The 16,139-nt window shown below is 37.1% G+C and overlaps 1 protein-coding gene across 3 annotated transcripts in view; it reads left to right on the top strand.

The window, feature by feature from the left end:
- HOMER1 (homer scaffold protein 1) overlaps nt 1-16,139 on the top strand; it is a 125,730-nt gene that overhangs the window by 88,900 nt on the left and 20,691 nt on the right. For all 3 annotated transcript variants that reach the window (XM_027100749.1, XM_027100748.1, XM_027100750.1), the window contains 3 exons: nt 10,410-10,566; nt 14,628-14,738; nt 15,356-15,436. In XM_027100749.1, the coding sequence (XP_026956550.1) occupies nt 10,410-10,566; nt 14,628-14,738; nt 15,356-15,436 (349 nt within the window). The remainder of the gene's footprint in view (nt 1-10,409; nt 10,567-14,627; nt 14,739-15,355; nt 15,437-16,139) is intronic.

Here is a 16,139-nt window from a genome sequence, read left to right on the forward strand (position 1 = left end):
CGCTTGGGGCCAGTAGGTGGGCATGAGAGCACCTAGCCCAGAAGTGGCACACAAACAGGTTGAACGCCATGGTGGCTGCAACTGCATCCACAGGTGTGGAGAGGGAGTGAGGAGAGAAACCAACAGGCAGGTCCTGAGACAAGGCAGTATTGTGGGATGCTCACATCAGCCCTCTTACTTTCATAGTTAGGGAGTGACCTCACTACCAAGATTAATGTCAAGAAGTAAGCCTATTGCAACCTAATCTTAAATCCTCTTTTAAAAGCTTATCTGGATATTTTTCACAGTTCTACATAATTAACATGCTTATTAGGAAATATATATCAATACAAGGGGCTACCATTCCAGAGACTCTGATGGTGGATCCTGGGTCCTGGAGGCATGGGAGAGAGGCATCTTTCTTCAATGCTACAACTGACCATTCACATAGAGGATTCACTCCACAGGTTAAATAAGTGCATTGTTTGTGCATAAGATTCTTATTTTGTTAGACAGTCTATTTGTTAGATAGTACTTTTGAAGTACTTTTTCTTCTAGATTTTATGTAACTAATTTAATGAAGTTTACTACTTTCTTGCAGAACTCTGACATTAGATGAAGGAAAACAGTAAAATTCCAGTTTAAGGAACCTTTCAAATGATGTTTTTGGAGTGTTTTGAACTCCTTCATCTGACTTCTAGATCTCAAGCCAACAGGAAATCAGCTGGTCCTTTTTGAAGGGAAACTCTACCAAACAGTCACAAGAATAAAGAATTATTTTGCCCTTTATTCCAGCATTCAGACATGAGATCATAGTTGTATTTCAGTATATCTTCTGACTCACCAGTGTCTCCAGCTAAGCAATTTCTTTGCAAACAGTTAATGTGAAACTATCAAAACTGTACCTGTAAAAAAGGACCAAGTTAGTAGCCAGAGAACCCCAATATTTTTTTTAAAAAACAAGTGTTCTGAAATGTAAAATGCTAACTTAAAATGTTGGTATCAGAATTAATCCCAAGGTATTCATTACCGCTAAAAATCAGGAACGTGATACCTTAGAGTTGTAGACTAAAGCAAGGAACATTGTTTTTGCAAACTTGCGAAAGTGTGCCAAGTATTTAACATTATATGTAAGGGCTGAACACGTCTGAGATAGCTCACATGTGGAACTTCCTTCAGGGCACTCTAGAATTCATTATAAATCGAAATTGTGGAAGGTATTCTAATATACTGGATGGTGAAAGGAATATATAAAGAAGCTGTAGAGAGAAAACAGGGCAGATTGACCAAAATCAAAAACATTTTATTTCCTAAGTTGTGCTGTAGAAAGACAGATTATTAGAGGAGCAGCTCATTAAGTACAGGTAGCAAGAATGTTCTGAAAGATTCAGATTTACCAACAAAGATGAAATTTTGGTTGATATGGCAAAATAGCCTTAACAACACATATTTATTTACCTTGGAACCAAGTATAAAAAAATGCAGAAACAAAAACTTAGCATTGAACTGCTCTGCTGTAGTATTCATTTCGGCACTATTAAGTCTCAAATTGTTATGGTTTACTGTACTCTTGTGCAATATGCGAAAAAGTATTTGATATGACAGTTTTTTCAACATTTGTTTTTTAGTGCAATCAGCGAGTACTTTGGGCTCTGCAGAGGAAATAAGAAAAAGGTTAATGGGAATCCATTGATCAGCTTATCTGTGGCCAGACATCACTACTTAATACATTAGAGGTTCAAAACATGTTCAGGGATATGAAGTAAACAAGCTATAGTATATCAAAACTTTGTTCATCTTTTTCTTTCCTGTTCCAGAGGCATTGTTTTAATTTTTTCCTGCCCAAATCAATTTTAATTATACCTTGTCTATGTCCCATTCCTTTCCTTTGTGTATATCTCTGCCTCTCTAATCCTATTTCTCCTATCTACTTCTTATCACCATCTCCAGTTGCCCTCATCTCCTTCCTTTTAATTTTCAACTCTCTTATTATGTGTCACAGCTGTTCTGTTTCCTGCCTACCCAGTCTCTTCCTATGCCAACAAATACATGAGTGGAGCAGCTTAGAGACCATTCTACCCATTTTAAGAAGACCTGACTTTCCAGAGCTCCTATTATTTGGAATCCTACAAGTCATAGAAAGAGTATCTAGGAGTGCTTCGATAGACTTTTTTTTCTTTTAGCTGTGTGATATTTTTATTTGAAGTATAATTTATGTATAGTAAAATTCACCTTTTCTACTGTACAGTTTTATGAGGTTTGACAAATTTGTACAGTTGTGTACACATCAACACAATCAAGGTAAAGAAGGGTTCAATCACCCCCCAAAATTCTCTCCTGCTCTTTTGTAGTCAGCCTCTCCCCATTACCCCCAGCTCCTAGCAACCAGTGATCTGTTTTCTGTCGCTATAGTTTTGGCTTTTCCCTAATGTCATATAAATGGAATCATACATTAAAGAAAGAATGGAATCATACAGTATGTAGCCCTTTTTTTCCTTTTTAAAAAAACTGGGGTAAAATATATATAACATAAAATTTATCATCTTAACCATTTTTTTTTTTTTTTTTTTTTTTTTTGTGGTACACGGGCCTCTCACTGTTGTGGCCTCTCCCGTTGTGGAGCACAGGCTCCAGACACGCAGGTTCAGCGGCCATGGCTCACGGGCCTAGCTGCTCCGCGGCATGTGGGATCTTCCCAGACCGGGGCACGAACCCGTGTCCCCTGCATCGGCAGGCAGACTCTAAACCACTGCGCCACCAGGGAAGCCCCATCTTAACCATTTTTAAGTGTACAGTTCAATACTGTTAAGTATATTCACGTTGTTGTGGAACCAGTCTATAGAACTCTTCCATCTTGCAAAACTGACACATTATATACCCTTTAAACAAAAATTCTCCATTCTTCTCTTCCCCCTAGCACCTGGAAACTACCCTGCTACTTTTTGTCTCTACGAATCTGACTACTCTAGCTAACTTACATAGGTGGAATCATATGGTGTTTGTCTTTTTGTGACTAATTTATTTCACTTAGCATAATGTCCTCTGGGTTTCTCCATGTCGTAGTATGTATAAGAATTTCCTTCCTTTTTTTTTTTTTTTAAAGTTTTTGTTTGTTTGTTTGATTTGGCTATGTTGGGTCTTCATTGCTGTGCGCGGGCTTTCTCTAGTTGCGGCGAGCGAGAGCTACTCTTCATAGCAGTGTGCGGGCTTCTCATTGCAGTGGCTTCTCTTGTTGCAAAGTGCGGGCTCTAGGCACGTGGGCTTCAGTAGTTGCAGCACACAGGCTAAGTAGCTGTGGTGCCCGGGCTTATTTGCTCTGCGACATGTGGGATCTTCCTGGACCAGGGCTCGAACCCGTGTCCTCTGCATTGGCAGGTGGATTCTTTTTTTTTTTTTTTAGCGGTACACGGGCCTCTCACTGTTGTGGCCTCTCCCGTTGCAGAGCACAGGCTCCGGACGCACAGGCCCAGCAGCCATGGCTCACGGGCCCAGCCGCTCTGCAGCATGTGGGATCTTCCCGGACCGGGGCACGAACCCGTGTCCCCTTCATCAGCAGGCGAACTCTCAACCACTGCGCCACCAGGGAAGCCCAGGCTGCTTGTTTTTTGTTGTTGTTGAGTTGTAGGAATTCTTCATATATTCTGGATATATGATTTGCAAATATCTTTTCCAATTTGTGGGTTGCCTTTTAACTCTCTTGATTGTATCCTTTGATGCACAGAAGTTTTAAATTTTGCCATACTCCAGCTGTAGCTATTTTTTTCTTTTATTACCTGTGCTTTCTGTGATATATCCAAGAAATCATCATAAGTCCAATGTCATGGAGCTTTTCACATATGTTTTCTTCTTAAGGGTTTTATAGTTTTTGCTTTTATGCTTGATCCATTTTTAGTTAATTTTTGCATATGGTGTGAGACACAGAACTAAGTTCATTCTTTTGCATGTGGATATCCAGTTTTCCCAGCACCATTTGTTGAAAAAAACTGTCATTTCCTCATTGAATGGCCATGGCAACCATGTATGTGAAAATCATTTGACCACATATGTGAGGGTTTATTTCTGGACTCTCTCTTCCTTTGGTCTATATGTCTGCCTTTATGCCAATACCACATTATTTTGATTACCGTAGCTTTATAATACATTTGAAATCAGGAAATGTGAGACCTCTAACTTTGTTCTTCTTTTTCAAGATTGTTTTATCTGTTCAGAGTTTCTTGAGGTGCCATATGAATTTTAGGATGGATTTTTCTGTTTCTCCAAAAAGCACTGTTGGGATTTTGATAGGGATTACATTGAATTTGTAGATCACTTTGGGTTGTATTGACATCTTCACAATATTAAATCTTCCAGTCCATCTACATGGTATGTCTTTCTGTTTATTTGTGTCTTCTTTAATTTCATTCAGTAACATTTTATAGTTTTCATTGTCCAAGTCTTTCACCTTCTTGGTTAAGTTTATTCCTAAGTAGTTTATTCTATTTAATACTATTGTGAACAGAATTGTTTTCTTAATTTCCTTTGCAGATTATTCAGTGTATATAGAATCACAGCTAGTTTTTGTGTGCTGAGTTTTGTATCCTGCATCTTTGCTGAATTCATTTGTTAGTTCTAACAGCTTTTTTGTGGAATCTTTAGGGTTATCCACATATAAGATCATGTCATCTGCAACAGAGATAATTTCACTTCTTCCTTTCCAATTTAAATGCCTTTTATTTATTGTTCTTGCCTAATTCCTCTGGCTGGGACTTCCTGTATCATATTGAATTTAAAATGATGAAATAGTCATCCTTCTCTTATTTCTGGTCTTAAAGGAAAAGGCTTCTGTCTTTCACCTTTGAATCTGATGTTAGCTATGTGCTTTTCTTACATGGCCTTTATTATGTTAGGTAGTTTCTTTCTATTCCTAGTTTATTGAGTGTTTTGAAAAATCACAAAAGGATGTTGAAATTTGTCAAGTGCCTTTTTTACATCAATTGAGATGATCACATGGTTTTTTTCCCCTTCATTCTGTTAATGTGGTATGCTCTATTGATTTTTGCTTTGTTGATCCACTCTTGCATTCCAGAATCTCTTTTCATTTTTAAATAGTGTCTTTCAAAGAGAATGTTTCAATTTTTATAAAATCCCTTTTCTCAGTTTTTTAAAATGGATCATCCTTTTGGTGTTGTATCTAAGAAACCTTTGCCTAACTGAGGGAGACAAACATTTTTTCCTATGGTTTCTTCTAGAAGTTTATAGTTTTATATTTTGAGTTAATTTTTGTATTGAATATGAGATATGAGTCAAGATTCTTTGTTTTTCCTTTTGTATGTGGTTATCCAGTTGTTTCAGCACCATTTGTTTAAAAGACTATTTTTTCTCCTTTGGATTGTCTTAGACCATTTATAACTATCTTCATTTTAATCATTTTCAGATATTTTCCTGTCTTTCCTGTCTTCCTTGGAGATCCAGGTTTTGCTTTTGTATCATAGTCTTTCACCTGAAGAACTTTCTTTAATATTTCTTATAGTGTATGTCTGCTGTTAATGAATTCTCTCATCTGTTGTTTGTCTGAAAAACTCTATTTCACTTTCATTTAGAGAGGTATTTTTGTTACGTGTAGAATTCTGAGCTGAGAATTGTTTTCTTTCATGACTGTCACTCCATTGTCTTTTGAATTACTTAGTTTGTGATCAGAAACCTACTGTAATTGTTACTTTTGTTCCTCTATATGTAATATGTTTTTGAGTTTTTTGGATCTGAGGTTTAATGTCTTTTATTATTTTTTGAAAATTCTTAGCCAGATTCTCTTCAAAATATTTCTTCTGTCTTTTTTTCTCTTCTCCTTTTGGGATTCCAGCTACACATTTGTTGAACAGTTTGATATTGCCCCACATCTTGAATACCTTGTTTCTTTTTTTTCATTCTTTTTTCTGTTTGTGTTTCAGTTTGGCTAATTTCTATTTAGTTTCAAGTTCACTGACTTTTATGCAGCCATGTCACGTTTACTGATGAGCCTGTCAGAAGAATTGTTCATCTCTATTATCATGTTCTTTACCTCTAGCATTTCCATTTGACTCTTATAGTTTCCATCTCTGTTGAAATTCAACATCTGATGATACAGGGTGTCCTCCTTTTCCATTAAAACCTTTAGCATAGCTATTTTACATTCCTTGTTTGATAAATACTACTTTGTGGTCATCTATGGGTGTGACTCTGTTGACTGCTTTCTCTCTTGGCAGTAGGTTTTTTCCCTTGCTTTTTGGTATGTCTTATAATTTTTTATTGAATGCCAAAAGTAAGGCATTCAATAAAGATAAATAGTATTTACTCCTGGAGATGGGCCTGACTCTTCTGCTAGGTTGTTAGTGTGAAGGTTAAGCTGGTTTATTCAGGGGTTGACCTGGATTTGGAATTTGTTGTTGCTGTGGTTACCATGAGTACATCACAGGCTTTAAACATGTCTAGCATTACCATGTGCTTAGAGTTGGGTTTGGGTTGCTGGAAGGTTTCCTTACTGTTTCTGCTCCACCCTCAGCTTTTGGTCTTTTCTATGTACCTTTGCCTCAGAGGGGGTCTGTCTCTTGACCTCCCCCCAGTAGAAGGCTGCTATCAGCTTGGTGGTAGGGGATAGGGTAGGTTTCTCTATTGTCCTTGTCCAGCCTCAATCTTGGGCAGGCCCTGTGTCCTGGGGTATCAGGGTGGGGTTCTCTCAGTGATCCTGTACCCCTCCAAGTAGCAGACAAATTCAACCTTGTAAATCTAACAGTCTTATGCAGGAGTTTCCTGCCCCATCCCCCAAGGTTGGAGACCTCTAATGGTCTAGGACCTCTAGTAGTCTAGGACTGTTTTTTGTTATTTTCACAGGGTTATAGAGTTTTATTCCCTACTTTTCCCCTAGCCATCACAGGTCTTCATCTGTGTCTGGGAGGGTGGGGGTAACAAGATTTTCTCCCCTTCTCCCAGTGATTTAAGGCTTTGTTTCCAAAGAGGAAAAGAATCCTGACCATGTTTTGTGGCTTTTCCACAGTGGTGGCCTCTTCCCTCACCCAAGGATCCCTGGAACTTTTGTCACTGTGGAGTTTGGGGCCCAGCACAGTGGTATGTGAATGCATTCTGGTTCACTGACATGGAAGCTCTCCAAACCTCATCCTTTTGGGTTTTTATGGAGGCTCCATTATGTAGACATAATTGATTAACTCATTGGCCATTAGTCATTGATTCAGTCTGCAGCCCCTCTTCCCTCCCTGGAAATCAGGGATTGGGACTGAAAGTTCCAACTCTGTTCTCATGGTTGGTTTCCTTGGCAGCCAGTCGCCCCATCTTTAAGGGTTTCCCAAAGTCACCTCATTAACATAAACTTACTTGTGGCTGAACACGGCTTATTATGAATAACAAGACACATTTCACCTTTATGGTTCTGGATCAGTTTCAGGAACTAAGGACAAAAGACCAAATATTATAAAAAAGATGCTCCCATTGCTCTATTGCTTAGGAAAGTCTAAGGGTTTGGGGAACTATTGAACTAGGAACCATGGACAAAGACCAAAATGTATGTTTATTATAAATCTCAATATTACAGATATATAGTGGGGTTTTTTTAAGTTATAGGTAGTATTAGTTTGCTAGGGCTACCCTAACATATACCACAGTCTGGGTGGCTTAAACAATAGACTTTTATTTTCTGTAGGCTGGAAGTCTGAAGATCAAGGTGTTGACAGGATTGTTTCTCCTGAGACCTCTCCTTGGCTTGCAGATGCTTTCTTCCAGTGTCTTCACATGACCTTCCTCAGTGCATGTCTGTGTTCTAATTCATCTTCTTATAAGGACACCAGTCATATTGGATCAGGGATCACCCTAATTACCCCATTTAACTTAATTACCTCTTTTAAGACCCTGTCTTCAAATATACTCATATCTTGAGGTACTGGGGGTTAGTATTTTAACACATTCATTCGTGAGCAGACACAGTTCAGCCCATAATGCAAAGAATTGGGGAAAAAAACGGAAATGTAGAGATCATCTAGGACAGTACTGTCCAGTAGAACTTTCTGTGATGATGAAAAGTTCTGTATCTTTGCTGTCCAGTATGGTAGCCACTAGTCATATGTGGCTGTTGAGCATATGAAATGTGCCCAAAGGGACTGAGAAGCTGAATTTTTTACTTTAATTCTGAGCAATTTAAATGTAAATGGTCACATGCAGCTAGCGGCTAACATTTGGACAATACACAAATAATGACTGAAATAATTGTGATGTAGGCTGAGTTCTCAAATTCTTAATGGACTTTGCTACATACAGATTGTAAGATAAAACCTAGAGAAATAAAAAATAAAGCACTCTCATTTTTGTTCTTTTTCCTTTTATAAAGATGGTAATCTTACTTTATAATTGTGAAATTTTCAACATGTGTGTTTTAGAAATATTCAAAATCATTTTTTCTGCTCTTTAATTTTTTTTTTTTTTGCGGTACGCGGGCCTCTCACTGCCGTGGCCTCTCCTGTCGCGGAGCACAGGCTCCGGACGCGCAGGCTCAGCGGCCATGGCTCACAGGCCCAGCCGCTCCACGGCATGTGCGATCCTCCTGGACCGGGGTACGAACCCGCGTCCCCTGCATCGGCAGGCGGACTCTCAACCACTGCGCCACCAGGGAAGCCCTGCTCTTTAATTTTTAAGAGGTTTGATATTTGCATGTATCAAGTGTTTAAATTAGTTCAGTAAGATTTTTGTTGTCAGATTGTAGAGTCCATTTAAATAAAACTAACATCTGTAGCAGAAAAATTGGTAGATGGTTTAAAAATCTATAATTCAGTTAGGGCAGGTGAATCGGTGCATGGTTTACTCAGAAAATCTGAACCTGGAAAATCATTCCACAAAAGAAGAAATGGAAAGAGCTTTCTTTTTAAGGATAGAAATGGATTGTTAAATTAATAGCTTAACTGATTGTTTGATTTTGTCCTTTCATTGTGGTTGATGAAGTTTTTTCTGTAAACTTCAGAAAATTTTTTAACTTTTCATTTAAAACTGATTTTAGACTTACAGAAAAATTGCAAAAACTGTACAGGGAATCCTCATATACCCTCATCCAGTTTGTCTTCATGTTAACATCTTACATAACCGTAATATAATTATCAAAATCAGGAAATTAACATTGATATAATGCTACTAACTAAACTACAGATCTCAGTTTTCACCAGTGTCCCTTTTCTGTTCTAGGATCCCATCCAGGATCCCACATTGCATTTCATTATTTCTTCTTAGTCTCCTCCATTCTGTTTCTCAAACTTACCTTTTTTTGACACTTTTGAATTGTGCCAATAAGTTATTTTGTAGAATATATATGATGTTTTTACAAAATTGGAATGATGGCTATGCATTTTTGGGAAGAATGCCACAGAAATGATCTTGTTATGCTGATATGTCTTCTTCCTGGTGATGAGCTCTAGAAATCTTGATGATTGAAATGATACTTTCTTTTATACAATATATATTAAGATTACTATAAAATATCAATCCACCAAAACATTTGCTCTGTGATGCAAATGACTTTTTAAAACCCAAAATGCTGATTAAAAAAGCTATTATCATCACTAGTTAATGGGATGAAGTTAGTAGAGTTTCACTAATAGGAATAAACGGTTCAATAATGAGAAAGAGAAACCATCTTTTTCTTTCAAATGAGGTAATTCTTTCTTCACTGGAAACTTAAGAAGGAATTATCAAGAGAGGGGTCTTCTCACCTAATGGAATAGTCTTTGTAATAGAAAATTATCTTGGTTGAGATACTTAACTCTGGGTAACTTATCAAGTAGAACATTAAATGAGGAAAAAGGTGATTGCTTTAGCTTTGTTCTATAAGTGACACTGGAATTCTATCAGAAGTTAAGTGTTTAGAACCAGTTTCTAGGTCTAGCCTATCACATGACCTGAATTCGATTTATTACAGCAAATTTTGTATTTGGGGCATTTAAAAATTCTGAATAAGATGACGTAAATCAACAATTTCAAAAGATATACTCTATTACATGTTCCAGACCTTATTAACATTGAAGCATCCTCATATGTTTTATATGAAGGAATGAAATTGTACTTCAGGCTTTGACGCTCTTAAAAAATAAAGTACGTTTTTAGGTTTTGTTTATAAATATTTTTCAAGATATAATGTTTATTCCTCAAAAGAGAATGGGTAGAATCTCTTCTGTAGATACTTGTATCTGTCATAAAGAAGGCAACTCTTCCATATTAAGCCTCCTACTTTGGTAGCTTTTATATTTCTTTACTTGGTAGGTTTTATTCACTAGGAACATTTCAGTTAAATATTTGTGTTTTTATTCTTTTGGGGTTGTTTTTGAAACATTCATGGATTATAAACCAAATAATAGAAGTGAGTACTGTTGTCTCTTCAATGTAACAATATTCAGCATAATGGGTAGAATTTTCTTTTATTTTAGTTCAGCAATCAGCAAACATTGGGAGGCTGAACTGGCTACCCTCAAAGGAAATAATGCCAAACTCACTGCAGCCCTGTTGGAGTCCACTGCCAATGTGAAACAATGGAAACAGCAACTTGCTGCATATCAAGAGGAAGCAGAACGTCTGCACAAACGGGTAAGTTCAGGGCTGCTATGGGTAAGGATTTATGGCTAACAGATTTTCTTGATCAGAGGAAATTTACATGTAGATTCAGCACAGGAACATCTTATGGAGATTTTTGTTGGTTATCAAAACATATATATGGTTTGTATTATATGTTTATTGGTTAAGAAAAATATTTTCTGCAGTTTAATGGGAATGAAGAATATACAGCTTTTGGAGTCCAAACACCTGATTTCAAATTCCTGTTGTGCCACTTATTAGCTGTCTGACCTTTGGTAAGTTGTTCCCCACTTTCTACTCAGTATTCTCATCTATAAAATAGGAATAATAACATAGACTCTGTAATTCCTGTGAAAATTGAGATACTGAATTGACATGTAATTCCAGAGTTAATGATAATGCTTTTATTATTTTATTTTATTGTTATTTCTTAAAGAAACAACAGTAAATTTGAAAAATACAGGTAGAAAATTCTTTATAAAAGTTGGTAACAATACAAATATGGGGCAGTAAAAGAAAAATCAGACATCGCAATACCATTAATATCAGAAGACTAAACAATTACTTAATAAAGAATTATTTTATTCAAAGCATATGCATTCACCCAGTAGGAAGCAGATGCCACTAGTTTCTGTTTTCCAGACAGCTGCCAAAGAAGTGAACCCCATAGACAAAAGGAAATGGACTTAGAGCACAGTTTGAGGAGTGTACTTAGTGGACCAGGATGACCGGGGAAGTAAGGTAGAAGTTGGAGTAGAGACTGGAGGGAGAGTAAGAACCCTGAGTAAACACCGTTCTATCCTAAGTATAAAAGTCAACTCATGAGGGGGAAAGAGGGAAGTTGTTATTTAATGAATATAGTGTTTCCATTTTGCAAGATGAATATACTTTTGCAACAATGTGAATATACTTAACGCTACTGAACTATACATTTAAAAATGGTTAAGATGATAAACTTTTACTGTGTTTTTTATTGTTTTTTGCCACAATAAGAAAAATTAACTTAGGACAACTGATTCATAATCCAAAAAACATTAATTGAGGAGCTATCCTTTTTACATATTCCCTGCCCTTGAGGAATTTTTGCTTTAAGTAGTCAATTGAATTTTAAAGAAACAAAGTATTTTTATTTACTCACATAATTATAATTTCCAGTGCTCTTCTTTCCTTCCTGTAGGTCTGAATTTCCATCAGGTACCATTTCCCTTCAGCCTGAGTAACCTCCTTTAGCATTTTTTATATATATTTATAAATATATATACATATATATTTTGTCTTTACTACAGGTTGTGTTTTCCTATTTCTTCACGTCTAGTCATTTTTGGTTGTATATTGGAAATGGTAAATGAGATGATGTTATAGAGCCCATAGATTCTGTTATCTTTCTCTGAATATTCAGTGTTGAATTTTGTTTCAGTGAGCAGCTAAATGACTTGTATAGTCATCCCTTGGTATCTGAGGGGGATTGGTTCCAGGACCCCCCCCCCCCCCACCAACCACCTCCTGGATACCAGTATCCACGAGTGCTCAAGTCCCTTATATAAAATGGCATAGTACATTCGTCCCTTTGTATCCACAGGTTTCACATCCACCGTGGGTATGGAGGGCTGACTGTACTTTGAAGTTTGGGAGGTATAGACTTATGCTTTACTAGTTGGTTTATTTCCATTTTGTTCTTAATTCTAGGGTGAATCCTTGAGTCCTGGAAAATCTTTATTTCTAAGGCATAACCCTTCTGGGGTTTCAGTGGGAAGCTTAAGGTGCTTGCTAAGACCTAATTTGGTGGGACTCTAACCTCAAAGTGTCTTCTCTGTGGTGAGCACTACCACAGCTTAGCTCTTTCAGCCTTCTAGCTTCTCTCCCATACCGCTGAACTCCCTGGATTCCTGCTTTTACATGTTCAGTTCAGAAGTCAGCCAAAGATTGAAGGGGTGTCTATATGCTTTTTAGAGGTCATTTTTTCATACAGTTCCCTGAATTTCTAGTTGCTTAATCTGTTCTGAGGCATCCCCAACTCCTCAGACGCCTTGAGAAAATAAGATCTCAGGTTTTTGCTTGAGTTCTAGTCAAGCAACTCTACCAGACTGCACAGTGCCTTCAGGCAAAAAGATGTGTAAATGTGTATCTCACCCAGTATGATGCTTTCTTTCAGTCTTTTGCCCAATTTGGTCATTCACCAGGGCCTTCTAACAGTTGATGTTTACATTTTGCCCATGATTTGCAATTGTTATCTGAGGGAAAGGTAATCCAGTAAAAGCTACTCCATCATTATCAAAACTAGAACTCCTCGTGAGGAATATACTACCTAATTGAGCAAAGAAAACTAATATATATTAAACAATAGGGAAATAATTCCCAAGATTTTTGAACAGATGTTCAGTGTTGTGGACCAGAGGTCAGGAGAGCCTTGAGCACTTGAGTAGATAGGAATGGCTTTCTAGAGAAGTGCATTCTGAGCTGAGAGTTGAGGGTTTGGTTAGTTTTGAATGGTTTTCAAAGGTAAGAGAAGACATTCTAGTTAAGTCAACAAGATGGATATGAGCATGGTTTGTTCTTAGGACAGGGAGATTTGCCTGCTTTTAGCTGAAAGTGCATAACTAGGTGTCTTGGGCAATGAGATGTTTAAGTAGTTTGTGGCTAGCTTATGGAGGACCTGAGAGTTTAGATTTGATGCTGTGAAAAAGATGAGCCATTGAAAGGCTTTTAATGGGACAGTCACACAATGAAAGATGGATATTAGCAGTTTGCAGAAGAGATAAAAATAGACAAAGGATATAATTAGGTCCACTGGCAGGTCATTGTTTTTGTTTACACCTGGATGATAAGGGTCTGCACAAGGCTATTAGAGCATGAATAGAAAGCAAGAAAGTGATATGAGAGGTAGAGTGACAGAATATGGAGGTTAATTCAATACTTGGAAAATGTGAGGGAGAGAGATTTGCTGTTTCCTTAGTAGTCTGCAATTTATTATATTCTAGTCAATCAAAATGTATGAGATCCTGACATGTGTAGAGAGCTTTGATAAGGTGTGTGTGTGTTTATGTTGACTTCTGTCTATTTTGACTGTTTTTGGATGGTATAACGTTTAGGGATAATGCCGTTCTCTGTTCTCTCAAAAAATAGCAAGTGCACATTAGAAGTTATGTTGCTCTCTGGACCCTCAGTAAATTTGTATTGAGTAGAGAACTGTTCCCTTTTGCCCTAAGAACAAATTGATGTGAAGATATTCTAGTATCAAATGATTTAAGTTGTATTTTAAGCATATCTTTTCTTCCAGATTCCTTTACATTTTAGAAATGTCTTTGAAAAATTTTTCACTTCTGCAAGGCCAGTTTTCAGAACCCATATTTAATTTGAAGGCTACAGATGGAGGGCAGATGGCTGATTTTGAATTTGTTTTCAGAAGAAATTTTTAAAGAAGACTTTTGTTACAGGGGTTCTCTACTGTCATTAATCACTTAATTTAAGTTTTCTTAACCTTTTCATGACCAAGTCTAATTATTTCCTTTGTTCTTTATCCTTAGTCCTAAATTGATTTTATTTTTAATTTTTAAATTTTATTTATTTATTTTTGGCTGCGTTGGGTCTTCGTTGCTGCGTGCAGGCTTCCTCTAGTTGCAGCAAGTGGGGGCTACTCTTCGTTGTGGTGCGCGGGCCTCTCATCGTGGTGGCTTCTCTTGTTGCGGAGCATGGGCTCTAGGTGCACGGGCTTCAGTAGTTTCAGCACACAGGCTCAGCAGTTGTGGCTCTCGGGCTCTAGAGTGCAGGCTCAGTAGTTGTGGCACAGGGGTTAGTTGCTCCATGGCATGTGGGATCTTCCCGGACCAGAGGTGAAACCTGTGTCCCCTGCATTGACAGGCGGATTCTTAACCACTGTGCCACCAGGGAAGTCCCCTAAATTGATATTTTTAACAAATCAATTCTATTCATCCTACCCTGTCAATATTTCTCAAAATTAATTTTGATATATTGATTCAAAATTCATTAGTCACCTATCAGGGACTTATATGTCTTCAGCAAGAAATCCTTTGAAATTGTCGTGTAATTTAATCTGTGTTCTCATTTAATTTTAGGTTACTGAGCTTGAATGTGTTAGTAGTCAAGCAAATGCGGTGCATACCCATAAGACAGAATTAAATCAGACAATACAAGAATTGGAAGAGACGCTGAAAGTGAAGGAAGAGGTATTTGCTACTTCTCACTTGTCTGTAATCTCACTAAAATATGTGTACAAACATTACAGTCTATGTCAGATTTAAAGGTACTTTATGCAGTTAGGTCAGGTTGTGGGGTGTTTTTAGGATGAAATTTTTCTTGAGTGATATTAAGCTTGTTCATATTTTTCCCATCCCTGTGTCTGTTATGAACTACAGTGAGGCAGTCAGACTGAGATACTGCCTCTTGACTTCTGTAATGAGAGTTGCATTCATGCGATCAACAGAAAACCATTAGAAGTTAAATGAATTTTACAAGCTGTTCTTTGTCTAGTTTCCAGTCAAAAGATTTAATATCCCAGGAAAGAATTATATCCACAAAGCTTGAAGCAACCTTAAAATGTTCAGACTGCTGTTTCTAAGCAGTGCTGTACCAAAGCAACCAAGCTGATTTGTTGCTTAAGATTATGCTGTACTAGACAACATACCCATAAAGATGAATTTACCCCTTGAAATCAGTATAAAGGAGTGTTTTTTAAGTCATCTTTTTTCTAAGGACTGGGACAATAATTTCAGGGAAAAATAAGGCCTTCTCTCTCCTTGATATAGTTAAAATATTGTTAAAGACATTGCTCTACTTTTTCTAGGAAATAGAAAGATTAAAACAAGAAATTGATAATGCCAGAGAACTACAAGAACAGAGGGACTCTTTGACTCAGAAACTACAGGTGAGCTATAATAAAATTTTTTATTCATTTCTGCATAAGTGAGAGTCATCAATCATTCTTTCACTTAGTAATGACTTTTTTTCTGCAACTCCGTTTTATAGGTTATTGGTCACTTTTCTTTTCCAGGACTTCTGATTCATGCCTGATCATTGATTTTTCAAAAATTACTTGATAACTTCATCTACATAGCTTATCATCATAGATGGTCATTTTATAAATTGTCATTAGTAAATTATTTTAGAAATGTCTACTTTTTAACATAAAAAGTACTCTGAACTTAAAGAAAATTTCTCAAATGGATTATATTCAGTTTTGGAATTCTCGTTTTTTTTTTTCACTCTGAACTAATGTATGAATTACAGCAATAGTTGTGCCCTAATGGAAATCAAGGTAGTGTTCTTTTTCTTTCCTTGCCCTAACTAATTTTACTCACTTTTCTCTGCATAAATATTATGCTTCCTGACTCTAATTCACATATACATATCCTTTTCAGTGGTAATCAGCCTTGGCTGGGGAAGATTTCTCAAAATTACAACCCAAATCTCCTGCTGCCAGCTCAGGCACTTTTCTTATACCCCATGACCTCAAGAAGGGTCAGGACCACTTCAGGGTTTGGAATAGTTATAAATGTGTGTATGAAGTGATGAATTTGGGACAAAGGGTGATAAATGGGACCTGGAAGCCTAGGATTGGAAAGAGTACC

Source organism: Aethalodelphis obliquidens, unplaced genomic scaffold (genome assembly GCF_003676395.1).
Source record: "Aethalodelphis obliquidens isolate GAN/ISIS:26980383/991018 unplaced genomic scaffold, ASM367639v1 scaffold4, whole genome shotgun sequence".
Lineage (NCBI taxonomy): Eukaryota > Metazoa > Chordata > Mammalia > Artiodactyla > Delphinidae > Aethalodelphis > Aethalodelphis obliquidens.